Source organism: Momordica charantia, assembly GCF_013281855.1.
Source record: "Momordica charantia cultivar OHB3-1 chromosome 7 unlocalized genomic scaffold, Mcharantia_2.0 BLBB01000007.1, whole genome shotgun sequence".
NCBI lineage: Eukaryota > Viridiplantae > Streptophyta > Magnoliopsida > Cucurbitales > Cucurbitaceae > Momordica > Momordica charantia.
In genome coordinates, this window is record NW_028275165.1 from 7,832,859 (window position 1) to 7,855,219 (window position 22,361).

The window sequence follows — 22,361 nt, forward strand, 5'->3', positions numbered from 1 at the left end:
AGCCTCCAACCAAGATCCCAGTACTAATTCCCTAATAACACCAACCACCACAACGCCCATCAACAACACCACCACTAGTATGATTTCAATGCATCTCTCAGCTCACCAACACAATTTAGCATGCTTCCACAACATCAACATCATTCTAATAGCAAAACAATAAACCAAACATACTTTCACGACATATCAGTTCTTAACAACAGTGCCACAGTGAGTTCAGTCACAACAGAGCATAGTCAACAATTTTTACACGATTGGAACTCAACACAATTTACCCAAGCACTCATTATCCAACATCCGTAATCAATAAGCATTACTAGATATAATTAAACTCATAAGACATGGCAAACACCTCATACATATTTCAGACAACAAACATCCCCACAATAAATTCATTTTTAACTAATATTCCCTGCAACCACACGTCATTCCACAACAGATCTCAGCAGCTCAACAATACAAAATTTCTACTATTATCACCAACGGACATTCAACACTACCTATGCATACAAACTAACATAAACAAGGGTTACACCGCACAACATCGTATCAGAACCATTATCAAACATCATAAATAGTACATCGGCAACCAAATAATAAACACCAACACACGCACCCGCCTCCGTGCTACTTACACACAATCGTGCCCTTAAATGTTGCGCCGACTCCACACCTAAGCACACCGAAACAGAAAATACAGCACATTAAACAACCTATTTGGCCTCCGAAATTCAACTCTAAAAGGATTCGAATGACACATTACCACCAAACCGACTTCGTCTGGATGTGGGTCACCTAGATCTAGCTTGCCAAGGTGTGGGTAGCCTAAATCGAGCTTCGAACGGGTGTGGGTCGCCGCCAAACGTCCTAAATGCTACTGTCACGTACAAATCCCGCCGCTGAAGTCGCTGTCCGTCGGATCGAAGCAGCCGACCGCCGCTGGTTCGCCGCTGTACACCCGTTCACCGTGCGCCGCCGCAGATCTGGATTGCCACCGTGTGCCGCCGCGGAGAGGAGCTGCGCTGGTCCGTTGCCGACACCGGGGGAAACGCGCCGCCACTGCTGCAGGTGCCGGAACGTCGAGGTCGCGCCGCCTGCTGGTGCTCGCCGGCCGCCGCGAGTGGTCCTTCGTCCGCCGCTGCTACAAGTCGACGTCTCAGTCGGAGTGGTTAGCAGCACCGGTGCTGCGTCGGCGTCGGAGGGGCTGTCGGAAAACGAAGGGAGGGGCGGCAGGAATTGGAAACGAAGAAGAACGCGGGGGGGGGGGGGGGGTGGCTAGGGAGAAGAAGAAGAAGAAGAAGAAGAAAAGAGAAAAGAAGGGATGGGCTAGGGTTTTGCTTTTTGTTTTCTTTCTTTTTCCCTTTGTTTTAAAAACAAAATAACCCAAAGGAGACCCAATAAATCCAAGCCCAAAGATAAGAAATCTACCCCCTCCTAAACAAGACCCACCACACGGGATCTGGTAAATATTAATTTAATTGGATTTTAGAGCCCGATAAATATAAATAAATTCAATTAACGTTCACTTCGAAAATTAAAAGAAAAAATCTCTCGATTCGAGACTAACTAACCTGAGGGACTCGGGGCGTTACATATATACTCACCCCCCTCTACAATGACGGTTTCAGGTGAAGGACTCGTGGGTGACCATGGTGATGGGACGGAGGAGACCTGACGAGCGAGGACCATAGGCTGCTTAGTTTTCCTGTTTAGTTTAATTCATTGGTTAGGGCCTTATGTTGTGGCCAATAAACGGTTTATTTGCATTTGAATAATTGAGAGATTTTTCCTTGTTGTTAGTTTTGCTTCGGGTTAGGTGCCTATTTGAGTTTTATTTCATTTGTTTAGATTCATATAGATTGAATAATAAACTTGCCTCGTGAAGTGTTTCACGAATGTTGTTGAATGTTATTCCATGAGATTGGTTTATCGTTAATTTGATGAGGTTTGGAACTTGATTTTATAAGTTTATGTGCATAGGAAGTTGGTAGGATGTAGCCGAGGTTAAATTCGATTAGTTGGGTAGTTAATGTGACCTAGAGGTGTGCGGAAATTCTGGGTCGTTACACGTTAACTACGGGTCACTCCACTAAAGACCAGCAGTTGCACTCTTCTCACTGCAGAATGTTTTCGTATCCACGGATATACGACCATTAATGACAAGTCAATCATTCACGAGTGCTTGTAACTCATGCTGGGTCAAATTATCGTTTTACCCCTGAGTTACATCTTCCTTAAATACCGCGGCTCCTGTAATGAACAACCCGGTTATGGTCTGACGAATAACCGGAAGTCCCTCTCGGGCCAGTGAGAAGGTGAGGCCCTTGTTCAAGTCCCGGAGTCAGTAATTAAGAGAACACTCATCTACTCTCCTAAAGTCGGGGATGAGTGAATTCCATCTTGTGAAGTTATGTTCTCAGCTCCCCACTCAGTTTCGTCCCCAAAATGGTAGGAATATTGAGTCGGCAACTCGGGCCACTCTCACCCATAGAGATCAAAGGACGAGCCCTCACGGGCAGGAGTCCATAACTCACTCAGGATTGAGAATGAGTTGTCTGGTCATCCTATGAAATAGCAATCCGTTAGTCAACGGCATTACATCTAAAGATTGGCTATTTAGCAGTCCGGTCTTATAAAAACTCATTGTATATGATACCCCCACTCGCATGTCTCCACACGAACGACCTGCATCGAGTCATCTGTAACATTTACAGAGTGGGCCGTATCCATAGTGTTGCCAGGATAAGGTACCCAGTCTTATCCATATATTATAGACCCTTTAGGTTATTCACGGGAGGGTATATCAAATATATACCTCGTATATCAGGGGTATATCAATTATATACCCAGTATATCGAATATATACCCAATATATACACCCAGTATATTAAATATATACCTAATATATATACTGTCCCGGTTACATGATAATAACCTTGGATGTTTAGTTTATTGGATTTTAGACAATGCAATGTTATGAATTCAACAACAAATTTATTGAACAAAACTTTATTGAATATACATTTGTTTTTATATAAATACAAACTATGAGTTTAGGGCAACACACCCAACAGAGTGGCCATATAGCTGTAAACTGTAGACACAAGATGGGATAAAGCTCTAACAACCAAGCCAACATTGTGGAAGATGACAATTTAATTGTTGTCATCTCTGAGGTAAATATGGCCTTTGACACTAAAGGTTGGTGGATTGATACTAATGCTATGAGGTACGTTTGTGGGGACAAATCATTGTTCACCACTTATGAGAAGCTAGATGCAAGCGATAATGCTTCAACAGACTCAGTGGAAGGCATAGGAAAAATCTTGCTGAAATGGACTTTTGGAAAGATACTTACCTTCACCGATGTGTGACATTTGCCAGAGATTTGAAAGAATCTTGTGACAGGAATCATACTTAACAAAAATGGGTTCAAACTTATATTTGAGTCAATAAGTTTATTATGACTAAAGGAGGTATGTACGTGGAAAAGAGCTTTCTAAATGATGACATATTCAAATTAAATGTACTGGCGCAAGTGCCCAAGAAGAATAATAACAACAACTTTTCTGCTTATATTGTTGAGTTGTGTGTTGTATGACATTCTAGGTTGGGGCATGTCAATTATCATTCTTTACAAAGAATGGTAAGTTTATGACTATTGCTTAATTTTAACATTGATAATAGACACAACTGCGAAGTTTGTATTGAATCAAAGTTTTATAGAAAGTCATTTTCATTTGTGGAAAGAAGTAATTGTTTACTTGATTTAATCCACAGTGATGCATGTGACTTGAAAAGCACTCCCACAAGAGATGGTAAGAGATATTTTGTCTAATTAATTGATGATGGTACTAAATATTGTTGTGTATATTTATTACATAGTAAAGATATGACCTTAGATGTTTTCAAAACATATAAGGCAGAAGTTGAAAATAAACTTGAGAATAAAATAAAATTTCTTAGATCAGATAGAGGTGGTGAATATGAATCATCATCATTTTCTGAATTTTGTAAAGTTAATGGTATAATCTATCAAACTACAGCACCTTATACACCACAACAAAATGGCGTAGCTTAAAGAAAGAATTAAACTTTGACAGAAATAGCCAATTGCATGTTAAATACTTCTGGTTTACCCCATAATTTGTGGGGAGAAGTGTTGCTTACAGCAAATTTTATCTTAAATAAAATTCCACATAAGAAGACTAATAAGTCACCTTGTGATGTGTGGAAAAGGAAGTTACCCTCATATAAAATATTGAAAGTGTGGGGGTGCTTGGCAAAGGTACATGTTGTTGGATCGGTATGGCAACCCTAGAGGGGGGTGAATAGGGTTTAATTAACAAAATATAAATTTTTTAATGGATGAGCCCAATTTAAACAAAAATAATACACTTTTTAAGATATGCAATTTTAACAAAGTAAGATAAAATAAATTCTAAGGCAAACAAGAGAAATTTAAAGCAAACAATAAAATTCTAAGATTAATTGCAAAATAAATAAGAGAGAGGGTTAGAGAAATTTGACACCGGAAATTTTAATAGTGGTTCAGCACAACTGTCCTACTTCACTTCCTAAGCACCTCTTGGGTTGTAAATTGAAATTTTGACTCTTTCCACGGTATGAGTCAAACCGGTATATTGCTCTTCACCAGAGCAAAGACGATCCTCTCCACAGTAAGGATCACACCGTTACAATGAGTTGAAGATTTTGAAACACACACTTACAAACTCTCAAATAGAGTAAATATACAAATTTGAGCTGACAAAAATTTCAATCCTCACAACAATAAATTTCTCTCACAAATAAGATGGAAAGAAAAATTGAGAACTTGGAGAGATTAGCAAATGAGAATTTTGAAGTTATGGAGGATTGAGAATAAGAGAATTGTTGTTTGATTTTGAATGAGAAGTTTAGTTTAAATAGAGGGAAGAAAATGGTAAAAAAAAATCAAGTTTACTTTTGAAGCATTAGATTTTAATTATAAAAAAAATGAAGGGTTTTATATATATATATATATATATGTGAGGAAATGGTAAAATTTTCAAAAACTTTTTTTTAAGCTGACACATGCTAGCATTTAATGTGACAGTGACATAATTTTTTTTTTTTTTGCTTTTTTTAATCTTTTTCTTTTCTTTTTCAATATATATATTTTTAGAAAAAAGCTTGTTACTTGTCAGCTTACGAACTGTCAACGTCATCTTCTCGCATATTTTTCCTTCCAATTTGTTTCGATCGTAACATCTCCGTTTCAGCTCCGATTTGGATGATCTAACAGTCGTTGGAATCGTTGTAACGAGCTCTACACTGTGGATACTTTAAAATACAAAAAATGTCAATAAATAAAATTAAGTTTGTTATCATCAAAATATTAATTAATTAATTAATTAATTTGATATTAAGGCCAAAAAGCCAACACATGTTCCTTTACCAAAAAGGACAAAACTTGGACCTAAGATAGTTGATTGTGTCTTTATAGGCTATGTTATGCATAGTGCTGCTTATAGATTACTGGTGATTAAATCAGAAAGACCTGATATTAATCATAATACTATTATGAAATCTATTGAAGATGAATTCTTTGAGGATATATTTCCTTTTAAAGAATAAAGACCAAAAGGTAATGGTACCAAAAGAAATCATGAGGGTAACTCTTCGACAAGTTAAAACAATTAGGAAACTAAGATTAAATCTAGAAGAAGCAAAAGAGCTAAGAAAGCTACTTCCTTTGGACTTGATTTCATAACTTATATGATAGATGAGGAGCTTTAAAATTTTCAAGAAGATGTGTCATCTCCAGATACACCTTATTGGAGAGAAGCTATCAATAGTAAGATAGAATCCTATTTGCATAACAATACCTGGGTATTGGTTGATTTATCTCCTGGAAGTAAACTAATTGGAAGTAAATGAATTTTCAAAAGAAAGCTAAAAGCTAAAAGCTGATAGCACTGCTGATAAATATAAAGCCCGTTTAGTAGCTAAAGGCTATCGTCAGAAAGAAGGGCTGGATTTATTTCATACCTATTCTCGAGTGACGAGGATTATATCTATAAGGATGTTAATGGCTACAACAGCTTTACGAAATTTGGAAATACACCAAATGGATGTAAAAACTGCGTTTTTAATGGAGATTTAGATAAAGAAATATATATGAAACAACCTGAAGGATTTGTTGTAAAATGACTTGAAAATAAAGTTTGTAAACTTGTCAAATATTTTTATCGATTGAAACAAGCCCCTAAACAATGACATGAGAAGTTTGATCAGACTATGTTATCTAATGGATTTAAGATAAATGAGTGTGATAAATGTGTCTATGTTAAAATCATAGATCAAAATTGCGTCATTGTTTGCTTATATGTTGATGATATGTTGATAATAACCACAACTAAAAGTATCATTGATTCCACTAAAAGGATGTTGAATTCCAAATTTGATATGTAAGACCTTGGTTTTGCTAATGTTATCATTGGAATTAAAATAACAAGAAATCTAAGTGGATATATACTTTCTCAATCTCATTACATAGAGAAAGTGTTGAGAAAATTTGGTCATTTTGATAGTAAGTCGATAGTTACTCTATTTGATCCAAATTGTAATTTGAAAAAGAATAACGATGAATGTGTATCATCTCTAGAATACTCTAGAGTTATAAGTAGTTTAATGTGTTGGGTTTGTAAGGTGGATGCAAACAAAGTCTCACATTGGCTAGGGAAGGAGGTGATCATGGGTATATAAGGAAGGACAATTATCTCCATTGGTATGAGACCTTTTGGGTGGAACCAAAAGCAAAGCCGTGAGGGATATGCCCAAAGCGAACAATATCATACCATTGTGGAGATACGTGGAATACTCGGGTTACCGTTGTCCTTAACATAATGTACATAATGAATTGTACAAGACCTAATATTGCATATTCGGTAGGAAGATTGACAAGATACACTAGTAATCCTGGATGATCATTAGAATGTGTTAGCCAGAGTTTTGAAGTACCTGAAGTATATTTTAGACAATTGATTGCATTATATGAAATATTCATCTATACTAGAAGGATTTAGTGATTCTAACTGGATATCTGACAGCATGAAGACTAAGTCAACCAGTGGTTTATAATTTACCTTAGCTGGAGCAACTGTGTCATGGAAATCTTCAAAACAGACATGTATAGCATGATCTACTATGGAATCAGAGTTTATAGCTCTTGATAAAGCTGGAGAAGAAGCAGAATGACTTTGAATTGCATCATATGAAATATCCATCTATACTAGAAGGATTCAGTGATTCTAACAGGATATTTGACAGCATGAAGACTAAGTCAACCAGTGGTATATAATTTACCTTAGCTGGAGCAACTGTGTCATGGAAATCTTCAAAACAGACATGTATAGCATGATCTACTATGGAATCAGAGTTTAGAGCTCTTGATAAAGCTGGAGAAGAAGCAGAATGACTTTGAAACTTTCTTGAAGATATTCCATTGTGGCAAAGCCTGTAAGTGTCATATGTATTTATTGTGACAGCTTAGCAGCCTCAATGAAAGCGAAGAATAATTTCTATAATGGGAAGCCACAACACATAAGACCCATGCATAATTCTATCAGGCAATTGCTCTCTAATGAAATAATTTCCACTGATTATGTGAACTCAAAAGAGAATGTTGCAAATCTTATGTTGCAAATCCTTTGATGAAATGATTGTCAAAAGAGCAAGTTTCAAATGGGGATGAAGCCTATAAAATGAAGTATCTGGAGGTAACCTAACCTAATTGACTAAAGATCCCAAGATCTAGGTTCAATAGGCAAACTGGTTGGATAACATAGTTGACACATTAGAAACTTATAGTTTCTTCCCATTTTTATGATGTTATGTGATTAAGTGTGTAATCTATTAATGTTAAGGTCATATTGATATCTTCATTACGAGAGAGGTAGCGGCAAAATACTTTTAATCGACATCACCTATGTGAGAGTAGAATTAAGTCGGTTTTATGATAACTTTTCTAATGGCTTATGTTTTCTAAAGCTCTCATGAATTCAGGATCTTGTCCAAGACCGAAATAGACACGATCGTATAGAACTAAAAAATACAAGATAAGTTATGTGTGATATTCGTTATCTCAATTTATCATGAGAATGATAGTTCTAGAGCTAGTTCTTACTATTTCTTCTATAAATTCGATAGATATTCACTAAAGAAGGTTCAAGTCCAAAAGACACCTCCCCTTATGCATAACTTATCTGTTTGTTCTCAAAGTCTTGGTTTTATTTTGCCTGTCTCACTTTCTTTCATGTGGGAGATTGTTGGATTTTTAATATGTGAAAGAAAGTGGAAAAACCATTGAGTATACGAATTTAACATCGGAAATTAAATTCGTATATCAAGAATTTGAAACTTATTTTATATTTGGTAACAAATTCTATATTTATCTATTTAGTTGTTATGCTTCTTCATTTTATTAAAATTGAAGTTATTTGTTTAAATAAAGAGTTGCTTCTTAATCTCTGTAAAAGTTACATATGTAAAAAGGTTACATATGTGTTAAGTTACTAAATTTTGTGCGAGGGGTTACATGTTAGTACAACTATACATAGTTGTTGATTTCCTAATTTGAGATAAAGTTTTCTTATTTTAGTTTCCCCTCCTCTCACAAGAATTATCTCTTCTTTTGAGTTGTTGTTCTTGTTTATGTTGAGAGCAAATATCTAAGAGTTTTTCCAGATCCGAGTAGTTCGAGGTTGCTGTTCTACTAAAGTTAGTCGCTGTATTCTGCTATGACGATCGTTGTAGTCTGCTAGCAATTTGTGCAGAGCGAATAATTGTCTTCGGGTCAAGCGTTATTGAAGTGTGCCTCGACTATATTGTTTGTAGCCAGCTACATTGTAATCTATTTGTCAGTGCTATACAATTTATATATACAACGTATATTACCCAACACAAATCATTGATGAGAGGCACCAAACTGAATATGGGATCAATGGTTGATGAAATGTGGATACCAATTACTTATGACAAGCCAGACTTATGTTATAGTTGTGGAAAGGTATGGCATATTTTACAGGACTGTGAACAGTACTTGGAAGGTACAAAGAAGACCTACATATGACAATTGTATGATAGAAATGGTGCAACAACAAAGAGGTCAAGATGGAAGACAGTTAGGAGAGTATGGTAGAGGAAGTGGGATAGCGAAAGGTAGAGGTTGAAATACTCCCCATAGAGATCAACCAACAAGCGCACTAGATTGGGATGATTTAGAGTCGCTTGAAGAAACGAATGATGACAGAAAATTATTGCCGGAGTCGATATTAGACAAGATTGAAGATATTATAGAAAAGGAAAGCGCATATCGGGGGCAAGAAAAAATGATGGAATTAAAGGAAGATTCCGAAAATAAAGGCCAAGGAAAAGGAAGTTAGAAAACAAATTTGGAAAAGCAACAATCAATGAAGAAAGATTTTAGGTATATCTTAATGGCGAATGATAAACCAAATGGACATCTGGATGTACCCTATACCACCATTTGAGTGACACATCAAGGGGAAAGACAAAGATGGAAGCTCAAGAAGTAAATAAGGCAATAAAAAAGGTACAATGCATAAGGTTTAGATCAAACCAAAGAAGAAAATCGGGGCGAACAGCAGCCTCCTTCTCAATTACAAACTCAATTACATCCAATTCCAACCCACGCTGATAAAATTCAAAAATGCAAAAGGGAGACCAGAGACGCAACTTTGATTGCACAAGAGAGAGTAAGATGAGTGAGAGGGATTTGCTTGGAAGGAAAAGATTGAGCCCAAGTCTCAATAGCCAAAGATATGGATAAACGTCAAAGGTTGGAAAACACACTAACAGTGCTTTATTTAGCATAACCAAGTTCAATGGTGGAGGCTGCAAGGCAGCTCTACCGAGAGTAATGAAACTTTATGTTGGAATGTTCAGGGTTGGGGTCCATCTATTGACATTCCAAGAACTACGTAGCTTAATTCGTAGTTTAAATCCCTAATTAGTTGTCCTGTCAGAAACAATGTTTGATTATTGTTTTTCTGTGCCCAATAGAGGAAAGAGTGGTGAGTTGATGTCAAGGTTCGAAATATCGATGTCAATGGAAATGTCAAGATTCTGATTTTACGAACATGTCGATGTCGACGAATATTTGGAGAAAAATCATGGAAATTGTGAAAATTAATAGAAATTGTTTTAATTAGTAAATAAAACTGTAATTAAACTATAATTTATCACGTTTAACCATCATATGTAAAAATATAAGTAATTTACTTATGAAAATGCCGATGTCGATAGAAATATCGGAACAAGATAATGAAGATTAATAGAATTATTTGAATTAGTAAATTGAAGTTAAATGTTGCTTAATTATGTTTTATTGATAGTTTATAACCAAATCTAGTCTTTAGTTACATAAATGAACAAGATATAAATTATTGATATATATATATACACACACACATATACATATGATCATGATTAAATTGAGTTATTAGAAATTGGAGGATAGATTGGAAATTTTGTAATTAAATTTGAAAATAAAAATAGGTAAAGTTAGGTTAAAAAAATCAACAGGAATAAAAAACACGAAGCGTTAATATTATTGTTACAAAAATAATCTCAATGAGACAGTGGCATTGTTGCAAATATCAAAAGAAGTGGTGTCTAAAAAGTTAATTCGGAGAAAATAAGAAGGTACATATTTGAAAACCCTTGGAACAACAATTATTGTTCAAGATATAAATGTATATTTAAAAAGAAAAAAAAGTAAAATTTTAAATAAATGAATAAATTCAAATAATAATAATATTATTGTTATTATTATTATTATTATTATGAAAAAAAAGGCAACGCCTAATCCCATCCCAGTCCTACATCGAGAATGTTATTCCTCCCCCACTCTTTCTTTCCTCATCAACTTTGTAGATCGGCGGGCTCATGTTTATAGGCCCCCGCCTTTTGAGCTTTTTTTTTTACGATATGTCGGAAAATATCACCGAAATCTCAACATTTCCGCAACATTTTGGTGATATTTTGTTATATTGTCGATATGTGGGAAAACGATTTTCCCCCATTTCGACAAGTCGACTTTTCGGTTGACTTTTAAAACACTAGTTGATGCTAATTTGGAAAAAATATTTGGATGTAAACATTACTTCCTTTTCTTCTAGCCATATAGACTCCAACAATTAATGAAGAGAACGAAACTTGGAGATTCACGAGTTTTTATGGCAATCTGAATGCTAGTTAGATGGTGGATTCTAATAACTCTCCAAAGGAGAGTTATTTGGGGTTAAAATCTCATGAAAATTAGCTAAGGAAAGCCTCTCTAGCATGCATTCTACACTGATTTTGTACAAAGCTTGCATGATTTGGTTATCTTCTCCAAATTTTGTTGATAATGTTGAAAGTTATGGAAAATTTGCCTAATTTTGGGTATTTTGTTGCAGCATTGTTGGTGCTACAACATTGGAATAAAAAAGAAGCAGAAAACGATAAATCTGATAATGACAGGCCTTTACCCTGGGAGTTACCACAGTAATTCGGGGGAAATTTGAATTTGTGACCCCTCCAATAACTGAAACTAGATAAATGACCCCATTTTTAAAAAACCTAATTTGTGACCCCTCCACCCCTTATTTATGACCCCTTTCAAAATATGACAAAATGAAATTACCATTGTACCCCTGTTTTAAAAAAATTCATCCCCCCTCCCCATCCTTCGTCTTGGACGTTTCGTGGCACTCCCATCTCATCCCAAGTAAAACCCTAAACCCCCATCTCGGAGAATCCCCGTCTCGGAGAATCCATTTCGCACTCATCCATTTTTTCTGAAGATCATTCTTTCGCACTCATCTGTAAGCGTCGGATTCATCTCGGAGGCTGCAAGGTTAGTTTATATCTTTTACAATGTAAGAAAGTTGTTGTTCTTTGTTGTATTAGCATGACCGGCGCTATCTGAAGCGACCGTATAGATTTAGGTTTAGTTTGACGTTGTCATCGTAAGAGAAAAAAAATCCCTCGAAGGCTTCAATCTCGGACTCTATCTCGTATTCAATCCCGGACCTCAGTGGTCCGGGATTGAATACTGATCGCATCCAAGATTGAAGCCTTCGAGGTCCGGGACTGACTTTCATCTCGGACTTGTCCCGGTCCGGGATGAAGGTCGATCCCGTACACGTCCCGGTCTTGTTCGGATTCGAGATGAGATGCAGATTGAATCCAAGATTTAATCTGCCTCTCATCTCTGACCCGAACAGGACCAAGACGTGTCCGGGATCGACCTTCATCCCGGACCGAACCGGACCGAGACAAGTCCGAGATGAAGGTCAGAATGCTGTTTTGTTTAGTTTTTTTTAAGTTCCTTGTCACTTTAGCTTAGTCTGTATCTAATATGTTTTATTTCAACTTTGTTATGAACCTGGAATGGATTTGAGACTCATCATAGATCGTAATGACTGGTTTCCGGCCACGTTGACGAACCTTGCCCATGTTGATAAAACCAGTACTAGGATTAAGGCCAGGCTAACCCCAACCCAGTTAGACATGTTTAGGCAAACATGTTTCGGTCCTATTTTGGACATGGACGTTGTTTTCAACGGTCCATTGATCCATCACCTGTTGTTGAGAGAGGTTGAAAAGCCTAGACAGGACGTCATTAGCTTTGACTTGTTTGGGAAGAGGGTGTCTTTTGGTAAGCGAGAGTTCGACCTAATCACCGGGCTCAGTCATAGGATGAATAGGGTAGATAATCATATTCCTGGACGAAGACTTAGAGCACGTTACTTTAAAGACAGTGTTAGGGTTAAGTGTAGTGAGCTGGAGAAGATTTTTTTGGACGACGTTTTTTACGACGACGAGGATGTTGTGAAGGTTGGCATAGTTTACTTCATAGAACTTGCCATGATGGGGAAGGAGAGGAAGCAGTTCATAGATACGGCCCTGTTAGGTGTTGTGGATCGGTGGGAGGTGTTCTGCAACTATGACTGGAGTTCGATGATTTTTGATAGGACGATTTGGAGTCTCAAAAACACCCTGAAGGATAAACTGACAGCGTACCAACAGAAGGCAACAGCGGACCCCTCACACGTTGAGAGTTATAGTCTATACGGGTTTCCGTACGCATTTCAGGTTAGCGAGGTTTAAGTCAATTGTATAATTTTATACATTATTCAACTGCATCATTTATTTGCCTTTCATGGATTCCAGGTATGGTCGTATGAGACGATCTCGACGTTGAGCCTGCGAGTAGCCACAAGGTTGAGCGATGACGCCATTCCTCGACTTCTCAGGTGGTCGTGCACTTATTCGCGCGGGTTACGTGTGCTGGCGAGTGAGGTTTTCGATAACACGCGGGTAAGTAATTCTCTTTTGGCCGTATGATTTATATTTGGTTTTTCATTTCGATCTAATCATAGGTTTTTTGCAGTCCAAGGTTAAGGAACACTTGTTGGCGATGGATGCTGAGGAACAACACATGGTTCGTGTCATTCTTCCACCAGAAGTTCGTGTTATACCTGATCCGCCTGCTGTACCTGGTCGGGCTGTTGTACCTGATCGGGCTATTGTACCTGACCCGCCTGCCTCACCTGAACGGGCAGTACCTGATCCGCCCGCTGATGTGGAAATGGGTCCTCTAGAGGATCCGGTAGTAGATGCACATGCGGTAGACGAGGCTAGACCCAGTGCAAACGACGGTGAAGGGTTAGAGAAGAGGTCGAAGAAGAATAAATTCAAGAAGAGGATCAGCAGACGGTTGAAGAGGCTGGATAACCGTGTCGGTGCTATCGAGGACAAACTGGGTGACTTTGAAGTCGCCCTGAAAGGTATTCAGAGATACCTAAAGAAACTGGCGAAGGTACTAATTTAATATGTATACAAATTTGTTTTTAATTATTACAATAATGCTCATGGGCCAGTGTTTTGGGTGCAGGGTAAATTCCCTGATTCGAGCAAGTATTTCGGAGGTGGGGGTGGGCCCGATGATGACGGTCCATCGGATCAAAGGTCTGATGAGTCCCCGAAGCCAGATAGAGGTCGGAAGAGTATGGACGAGGACCAGAGGCCTGATGAGAACCAGAGGACGGATGAAGACCTGGAGACTGAAAAGGAATCGACGTCGGGACATGGTCCGAATAGTGTCGACGAGGATCTGAAGAGAAGGGACGATGATCCTATGATAATGGAGGAGGATGATGGTATGATAACGGATGGGGACGAGGATCCAAATCAGGTAACTCGTACTTATTTTCCTCGTCGGATTATTTATGACCTTGTCTTACATCATGTTATGGAATTTCAGGACATTACGATCGGGAGACCGTCTGATGGCTCGGAAGTGGATCATACAGATGACCATGTACCTCAGGTGGCCGTAATTCAGGTAACCACCTTCTGTAATGCTAGTATACATCCCTGATTCACCTATTGTAATGTGATTAATATTTCTTGTGCATTAGGATCTCACCGTTGGCAGGCAAGAGCCGGATGCTCAGCCAGATACACAGCACACGAGACGACGAGTTAGGCGTCCATATAAAGACTGGGCACCCGACGCGATCGTTAAGGTAAACTTAATGTCATGCATTTCGTCAATTGTCATTACTCCACCTTACGTGTTTATTGTGGTTTAGGTTGAACCGTACCTTGATCAGGACAAAACTGACCTTCAGCATGCCCCAACTGGCCGGGGGCCACGCAAGCGCCATTATTCATGGAAACTGAAGGGTATATACACACCAACCGGCCGGCGTAGGATCACCGTGGACGCATATGACCCAGCATGTCCCATTCCTCCACAGCTGGACGGTCAGTTCCAGACATGGATGGATGACCCAGACACCGATAGACGAACTCGGTCTACTGCAGCTGGCTTACAAGGGAAGGAATGGTATCGCGATCTACTAGACCCTACTGTCCAATTGAAGGACGAGGTAAGTACCTCTTATTCCACTATCTAGTACTACATTTGTCAATAATATTCCAATATCAACTTGTATTTCTTAAATGCAATAGGTAGTTGATGCTCTCGTCCTATTTACGGCCAAAAAGTTGGAGAAGTGTGTACATCTGTGTCGCAAAAAGTTTGCGATAGGCGACGTGCTACTTTCGGTACAGACTTTTTACTATTTTGAACTAAAAAATACTATTTTAATTATCTGTGTAAGTAATATCATTTTGTACTTCTTGTACAGACTCTGCTGAACCGAACAGACGGTCCATATGCGGCCATGAAACCAGGGGTCCTGTCCACGAGAATCGAATACCCCTGGAGCCAAGAGACTACAATATTTCGGTATGTGTTCGGTAGGCAGTCGGACCAGAATGTGTACACCCCGATCAACATAGGTGGAAACCACTGGGTGATGCTCGGAATTGATCTTGTGGAAGGTGACTTAACTGTATGGGATTCACTCCAATCGACCACTCCACTAGATTCACTCGAGAAGGAGCTGAAGCCCATTTGTACGATCCTACCTGCGGTACTACATCATGGCGGGATATTTGCATCACCACCGGACCTGCCAGTGGTGCCATTGAGGGTGCGTCGGGTTCGCACACCCCAATAGAGTAACGCCACAGATTGCAGAATTTTCTGTGTACGCTTCTTCGAGTACGATGTTACCGGGTCAAAGCTGGACACTTTGACCCAAGATAATATTGTATTTTTTAGGCGTCAGTACGCTGTACAGATGTAGGCGCGCCGTCCCATTTTTTGAATATTTATGGAATTTCGATATTGTCTTTTCTAATTCGTATTTCATTCTCGAAGCATGATACATGAAACACACAATAATAATACAATCCAATTCCCATAATAATAATAGTAGTAGTAGAACACATAGAGTTGCAAATGCATGCATGCATGGTTGGTTTCTTGAGATACAAGTTACCTTGCCAATTTCTTTAAAATCCACTTCATACATGTTTAAAAGTAAATGAACAACAGAAGCATACATTCACAATGTGGTAAAGGGTTCGCTACATATTTTGCGATTGTGTCCCCACGCACCACAGCGACCACACTTACGTGTTTGTCGTACCTCGCCCGTGGAAGGAATCCTAGTTGTCTTCCTCCTCCCAACTCTTGGAACAGTCTTCGGTGGTTCCACCGGTATGTTGACAAACTCTGGCGAACTGTTCCATGTCGAGACGTGTCCGACTGGAAATATGGGTTCTGCATAAGCCAATATCCAGGAGTTCGTCGTATATGCCTCGTCGCACAGACTGTATGGATTTATATTTCGCATCGTCGCCGCCGCAATAGCATGAGAGCACGGAATCTTAAAGTAATCAAACTCCCAACAACTACACGTCATAGCGTTCAAATCAACAATCCCGTCAAGGTTGTCATCCCGTACCTGGAAATGGAACTGGTCAATGTTGTCTACAATGTGTCTCCGCGCACTATCTGAATATTCGGCATACATGTTTTCTGCGTAGTCGGACAATGTGGTTGATCAGGAAGCTGCAAGCGTCCGTCGATCATGGAACCAATTCTGTAACTTACCTCTAATGTGGTCAAGTAAGGCGGTAACCGGCAACTTACGGGCGTGCCTGAAGAGGGCATTTACAGACTCTGCGATATTTGTAGTCATCTGTGTGTACCTCAATTGAGTTTGGAAACAACGAGCTCAACGCTCCTTCTCAATATCGTCTAGATATTCCCGTACACCGGGGTATGCACGAAGTTGGGCCCAGATCGAGTTGAAATATGACTCGCGATACGCCTTTGCAGCCTTTAAAAATAGTTCCTCGACTGCCTTCGCATCGTTTTTAAATTTTGCTATCAAGTTAACCTTGATATGCTGTATACAAAAGCAATGAAATGCAGTAGGAAATACCTTGTCGATTGCCTTGCAAATGGTTTGATGTCTATCAGAAACGAAAACCAAATTATCAACTCCAGCGAGCGCACGTTTTATTTGAGTCATAAACCACACCCATGATGCTACCGTCTCACCGTCGACAATCACAAATGCTACCGGGTAAATCTGGTTATTCGCATCGACACCAGAAGCTGATAACAATACCCCTCTGAACTTCCCCTTTAGGTGGGCCCTGTCAACAACCAACACTGGTCTAATACAACCCACAAAACCTCGAATCGATTGACCCAATGTCATAAATACATATTTGAAATATTTGACACCTTCTAGTTCTAATTCGAAAATAGTACCTGGGTTCATGATTTTCAAAGCTTCACCATAAGCTGGAAGTAGACCATATGACGATGTTGGATCACCTCTAATAAGCCGGAGTGCTTCTTCACTAATATGCCATGCTCTATCATAACTTAAATTGACACCATACTCCTTCCTCATGTCTTGTATAATGTCCTTCGGTCTATACGTGCGGGAGACATCTGTGAACTTCTCTTGCACAAGATGTCCTACCACCCAACTTTTGGCTTGCCTATGATCATGTTTTAAAGCTCCACCATAGCACGTATGGGCAGCACAATATTTTTTTATCTTGAACAAAGTGCATTCCTTTAGCTTGGTAGCTCGAAGTCTCCACGTGCAATCAACATGAACGCACCGCAGTATATATAGCTCCGGCGTCGACTTCTTTACTTTAAACTGAAAATTCTTCCACATTGCAACTAAATGCATTTTCAAACTCAACTCCTTCTTATTATCAAATACATCGCCCTCATTAACATCATTTGTCCCAGAAGACTGTACTATGAGTTCCAATTTCTCATCATTAGGGTCTCCGGTGAGACCATTACATCTCGGTGGTCGGACCGCTTCTTCATCCCTGCGAATCTCAGTGTGCACTTGTTCGACATCAGGCTCAAGCTCATCATCAAGCGCATCGTCATGCTCTTCGTTCCCATATTCTGTTTGAGAGTGTCCTTCTTCAGACTCTGCCAACGGGTCATATGATTCACCACTTTCATCTTCGTTATCATTTCATACTCCCGGCACATCCCAATCACACACCCTATCATCTCCTAGATTACATGAAACAACATCTGATCCCAATGGTGTTAAACCCTCTACATCATGACCTATATGCCCGTAGGAGGGGTGTGGCTGTCGGGAAGAAGAGGGGTTCGATGATGAGGAAGGAAATGAGGGTATAGGATATGTAGGTCTCTGGAATGGGGGAATACAAGCTGCGGACATAGGAATCGAGGACACGTTTAGGCCTAAATAATATGGGAAAGAAGGCATGTACGTTTCATTCCCATGTACCTGCTTCAGCACATTAGATATATATATAGGCAATTCAGATACATCCTCACCAGTAAAAAAAAAAATGCAAGTCATCGTCATCAGTTATTTCCATCACACAAACTTTGGTTTTAAAATGATACACGCATCTAATTATAATATCAAACTGTAGGGGGTTAATGTTACTCAATCTATACACGTGACCTAGAAATTCTCTGTACGTGATTGTACTATCCACTGTCAATCCCCTCGTACGACCGCCGACATAATCTTTTTCACTATCATTCCATTCTCCACCGAATGTTATGAAAACACGAGGCATCCTGCAAATAGATAAAACTAAGTGAGATAGGAAAATCGATCATTCAAAAATAAAATATTAAAAATTAAGAAAAAAAAAGTCCGGATGAATCTTGGACCAGTCTTGGTCCGAGACATGTCCCGGACAAATCTCGAAGCAAGACTGGTCCAAGACATGTCCCGGACTAAATATGCTTCGAGATTAGTCCAGGACATGTCTCGGACCAAGACTGGTCCGAGATAGATCCGAGACAGTCCCGATACGTGATGCACCGGGATTGTTTACATTCAATCCCGGACCAGGTATAGATCCGGGATTGAAGTAATTGCAACAATCTAATTTTTTTTTTGTCAACAGCCAAATCTAGTAGTTGAACCTATTAATGGGAAAATATTTCAAAAAAGTTCAACAATTATAGAGTACAAAAGTTTGTGTAAAGGTAACATACCTCAAGTGAAATTGTGGGGACAATGATTTTGGATAGTGTGGGGACAAAGAAAGATCAAACACGTACGTAGTTGAGCAGATTTTGAAAACGTGATCTATGAGTTATACATAATCTATAATATTAACAAGTTCAAACATATGTAAAATATGGGTTTACAGTTTGGTGAAATGGTTAGGTGGAAATCATAAATGCACATTTATTAACCATGAGGGTAAATTGGTCTTTTCCCATGAATAAAATATTTAAGGGATCATAAATAAGGGGTGGAGGGGTCACAAATTAGGTTTTTTAAAAATGGGGTCATTTATCCAGTTTCAGTTATTGAAGGGGTCACAAATTCAAATTTCCCGTAATTCGGAGAATCGCCTCGAAGTGAGAGCTGGGGGTCCACTTTATCTGTTTGTTGCCCTAAAAACAAAGGGGGTATAAATACTCACATTTAAGGAAGCCTCCAAGACACTTTTTGCCAATCACTTCACTCTCACTTCAAGAAAACTCCCAAGGTGCTCGAAGAGGACAAGAGAAGACGGAGATTCACTGAAGCTTCGACGGACAAAGAGCAGATAATCCATTTGGAGCTGAATCCTTCAGCTCCTCTCTTCTTTTGTTCCAGTTTGTATTGTGTTCACTCTTGTTGATCTTCTTCTTTCTTTTTATGGCAATGCGTAGCTAAACCCCATTGTGAGAGGGAATATGTTGTGAATTCTTTTCTTGGGCTGTAAACTGTGCTACTTATGTTAATGATGAAGAGTATTGAGTTGAAGTTGCTCTTAATAGTCTATTTTCAATGTGCTTGATCAACATGTTGGGATATCTTTTTATTAACTCTTGGAAAATTGTAATAGGGAGTGTTTGGCTTCAACTCATGCTATATCTATTTGAGTTAGAATGGGGGTACTTAGGAATAGGGCTCACCTAGTAAGGTTATAAACTGAACTAATATGCGGTCGAGTTTGTATAAAACCTTAATAGCAGAAAATCTGGGAATTTCTAGGAAGACTCCATGTCTGTTTGGCCAGTGTATATCAACATCATTAATGTTGTAGCATTGTATACGTAGCCAGAAAAGGTCACATAAACTCTTCCCCCTACCCTTTTAAATATTAATAGTTAACCTCTTAATTTCACACTTTTCTTTAATCGATTTAGTTCTGCTTGGTTCTGCCTTATTTTTACCAAGCAAATCATGTATGCATTATTTTGTTTGAGTTCCTTTGGTTTTTCTTATCCAAAAAATATTTGTTAATTTTGTTTTGTTCTCTTAAGTAATAGTTGAAGTGTTTAGTTATCAATCCTTGTGGGTTCGATCTTTTATTACTTGCTACAACGGTTGTGTACACTTGCACAAAGGAAACATAAATCGTTCGACAGATTCCTGGAAGTTGATGGAACGTCTCGATTGAGTAGCTAATTTGTCGTGGATTATAAGAGGCGATTTTAATGGAATTGTAACACCCCAGGCCCAAGATTCATACTAGAATTTGGAATCCGAATTTGGCCCTAATTGTCCTGGAATTCCCCTGCATCTCCAGCAACCAGGCTGTATCACCGTCTTTATTTGAGCTACTTACACTACAAGAAGATTGAGCTCTTTCGACCACCTTTTATCAAAGGTTATTGAAAACCTTTGAAAAACAATATATTTATCGACAAATATTTAAAGCCTTTGAAAAATATATGATATTTTATCGTAGGTTTATAGAAAACCTTCGAAAATTATGTACATTTTTCAAAGGTTATTAAAAAGCTTCAAAAAAGGTTAACCTTTATTGAAGGTATTATGAAGACCTTCAAAAATTATCCACTATTTTATAAAGGTCAATGAAAACCTTTGAAAAACAATACATTTATCAACAAATATTTTAAACCTTTGAAAAATATATGATATTTTATCGAAGGTTTTTAGAAAATCTTTGAAAATTATGCATTTTTTTCCAAAGGTTATAAAAAACCTTTGAAAAAGATCCAAATTTATCAAAACTTTGAAAATTGTATTATCGTTTATCGAAGGTTATTGAAAACCTTAAAAAAAAAACAACACAGACAAATATTTGAAGCTTTTAAAAAAAATATATGATATTTTATCGAAGGTTTTGAGAAAACCTTCGAAAAAGCTATGAAATTATTAACTTCTTCCACTAAAGGTGGCTTGAAACCTTTGAAAAAGGTTTTATTTAAAAAAAAATACCAACTTCTTTTTATCGAAGAAGATTAAAAACCCTTTGAAAAATGTTAAAAAACTTTTTATAAGTATTATTTTACTTTTAATCGAAGCTTATTAAACCCGTTGAAAGAAATATAATATTATATTATTATTAAAAGTAATTTCATTTACTTTAGTTTCTAAAAAAATTAAAAAAAAAAAGGAATACCTTTCGAAAAAACGTTCATCGAGTTACTGCTAGGTTGAAATCCAACTCGAGTTACCTCTTTGCCGCTGCAATATCGCCTTCACGAATCCTACGCCTCTGCAGACTCCGCTGTCATCCGTGATGGAGCTAAGGTATCGCCACAGTAGTGACGCGGCCATTGCGGTATTTCAAGATCTGTCCAAAAACGTGAGTTAGGAGGTCGTTGTAGTCGAAATCGTCGGCGATTCAATTTCATTCTCAAAGGTAAAGTCTACGACCTAAATTAGCAAATTTTATTTACTAATTGAAATCTAAAATCCTAATATGAAACAAACAGGTTTATGTATTTTTTGTACTTTAAAATTTATAATTCTACTTGTGTTACTTTCTTTACAAATGGAAAAGTTTTGCATACAATTTGAATACCATATAATATAGGAAACAATTTCTCCGCAGTTCCCAGCTGTAGTGGAGCATTTGAGTTTGATTGCACATGTAAACTGGAAAATGAATTGATTTCTAAATTAAAAGCCGTAAAGTTATTCATCGACATTAATAGAACAATATTTTGTTATTTTCTTCCATTTGGTAGCTATGTATCAAGTGGGAAGTATCGTTGATTATAATACGAAGTTTCTTTGACTTTTCTTAAATCTGTGAACCAAATGCTCCCGAAGTGATTTATTTACTCCTAGGACAAAGTAGTACACTGCCTTTTGGTGGAAATTTTGCTTAATTTTCTTCTACACAAGAAGAATTCAAGATGCAAACAATGCATAATGCCCCCAATTTTTTTTTCTCCAAATGATTGCATGTATTTTTCCATGTGACCTGAAATTATATACAATAGTTTGTCCTTTATGAATAGAGGCCTAAACAGAGGTTGAAAATCGTTTTAAGGGGGCCCTCCTTGATATGACTTAAGCTAGCCTTAGTATATACAAATTATCTTAGGTTTTATTTTTGAGCACTACCCAATAAGATTTTCATAATGAAATGTTGCATCGATCCTCTGTTTCTGCCAATTGTATTAGTATGCCCTGAACTTCTAATCTTAATTAAGCAAT

General features: G+C 38.0%; 3 protein-coding genes across 3 annotated transcripts; 1 reads left to right on the forward strand and 2 right to left on the reverse strand.

Moving 5' to 3' along the window:
- Nucleotides 1-12,328: 12,328 nt before the first annotated feature.
- LOC148210249 (uncharacterized) lies at nucleotides 12,329-15,750 on the forward strand. Its single transcript, XM_088126680.1, has 9 exons — nucleotides 12,329-13,143; nucleotides 13,222-13,368; nucleotides 13,442-13,870; nucleotides 13,946-14,245; nucleotides 14,315-14,395; nucleotides 14,472-14,579; nucleotides 14,646-14,945; nucleotides 15,028-15,123; nucleotides 15,207-15,750. Exons 1-9 carry the CDS (start codon nucleotides 12,439-12,441, stop codon nucleotides 15,579-15,581), a joined length of 2,541 nt encoding a protein of 846 aa, XP_087982806.1. The 5' UTR covers nucleotides 12,329-12,438; the 3' UTR covers nucleotides 15,582-15,750.
- Nucleotides 15,751-15,971: 221 nt separating this feature from the next.
- On the reverse strand, nucleotides 15,972-16,442 carry LOC111023804 (uncharacterized). Its single transcript, XM_022301285.2, has one exon. The coding sequence runs from the start codon at nucleotides 16,440-16,442 to the stop codon at nucleotides 15,972-15,974; it is 471 nt and encodes a 156-aa protein (XP_022156977.2).
- Nucleotides 16,443-16,646: 204 nt separating this feature from the next.
- On the reverse strand, nucleotides 16,647-21,473 carry LOC111020756 (uncharacterized). Its single transcript, XM_088126251.1, has 2 exons — nucleotides 21,371-21,473; nucleotides 16,647-17,884 (listed from the first exon to the last, which is right to left on the reverse strand). Exons 1-2 carry the CDS (start codon nucleotides 21,471-21,473, stop codon nucleotides 16,647-16,649), a joined length of 1,341 nt encoding a protein of 446 aa, XP_087982377.1.
- Between the last annotated feature and the right edge of the window lie 888 nt (nucleotides 21,474-22,361).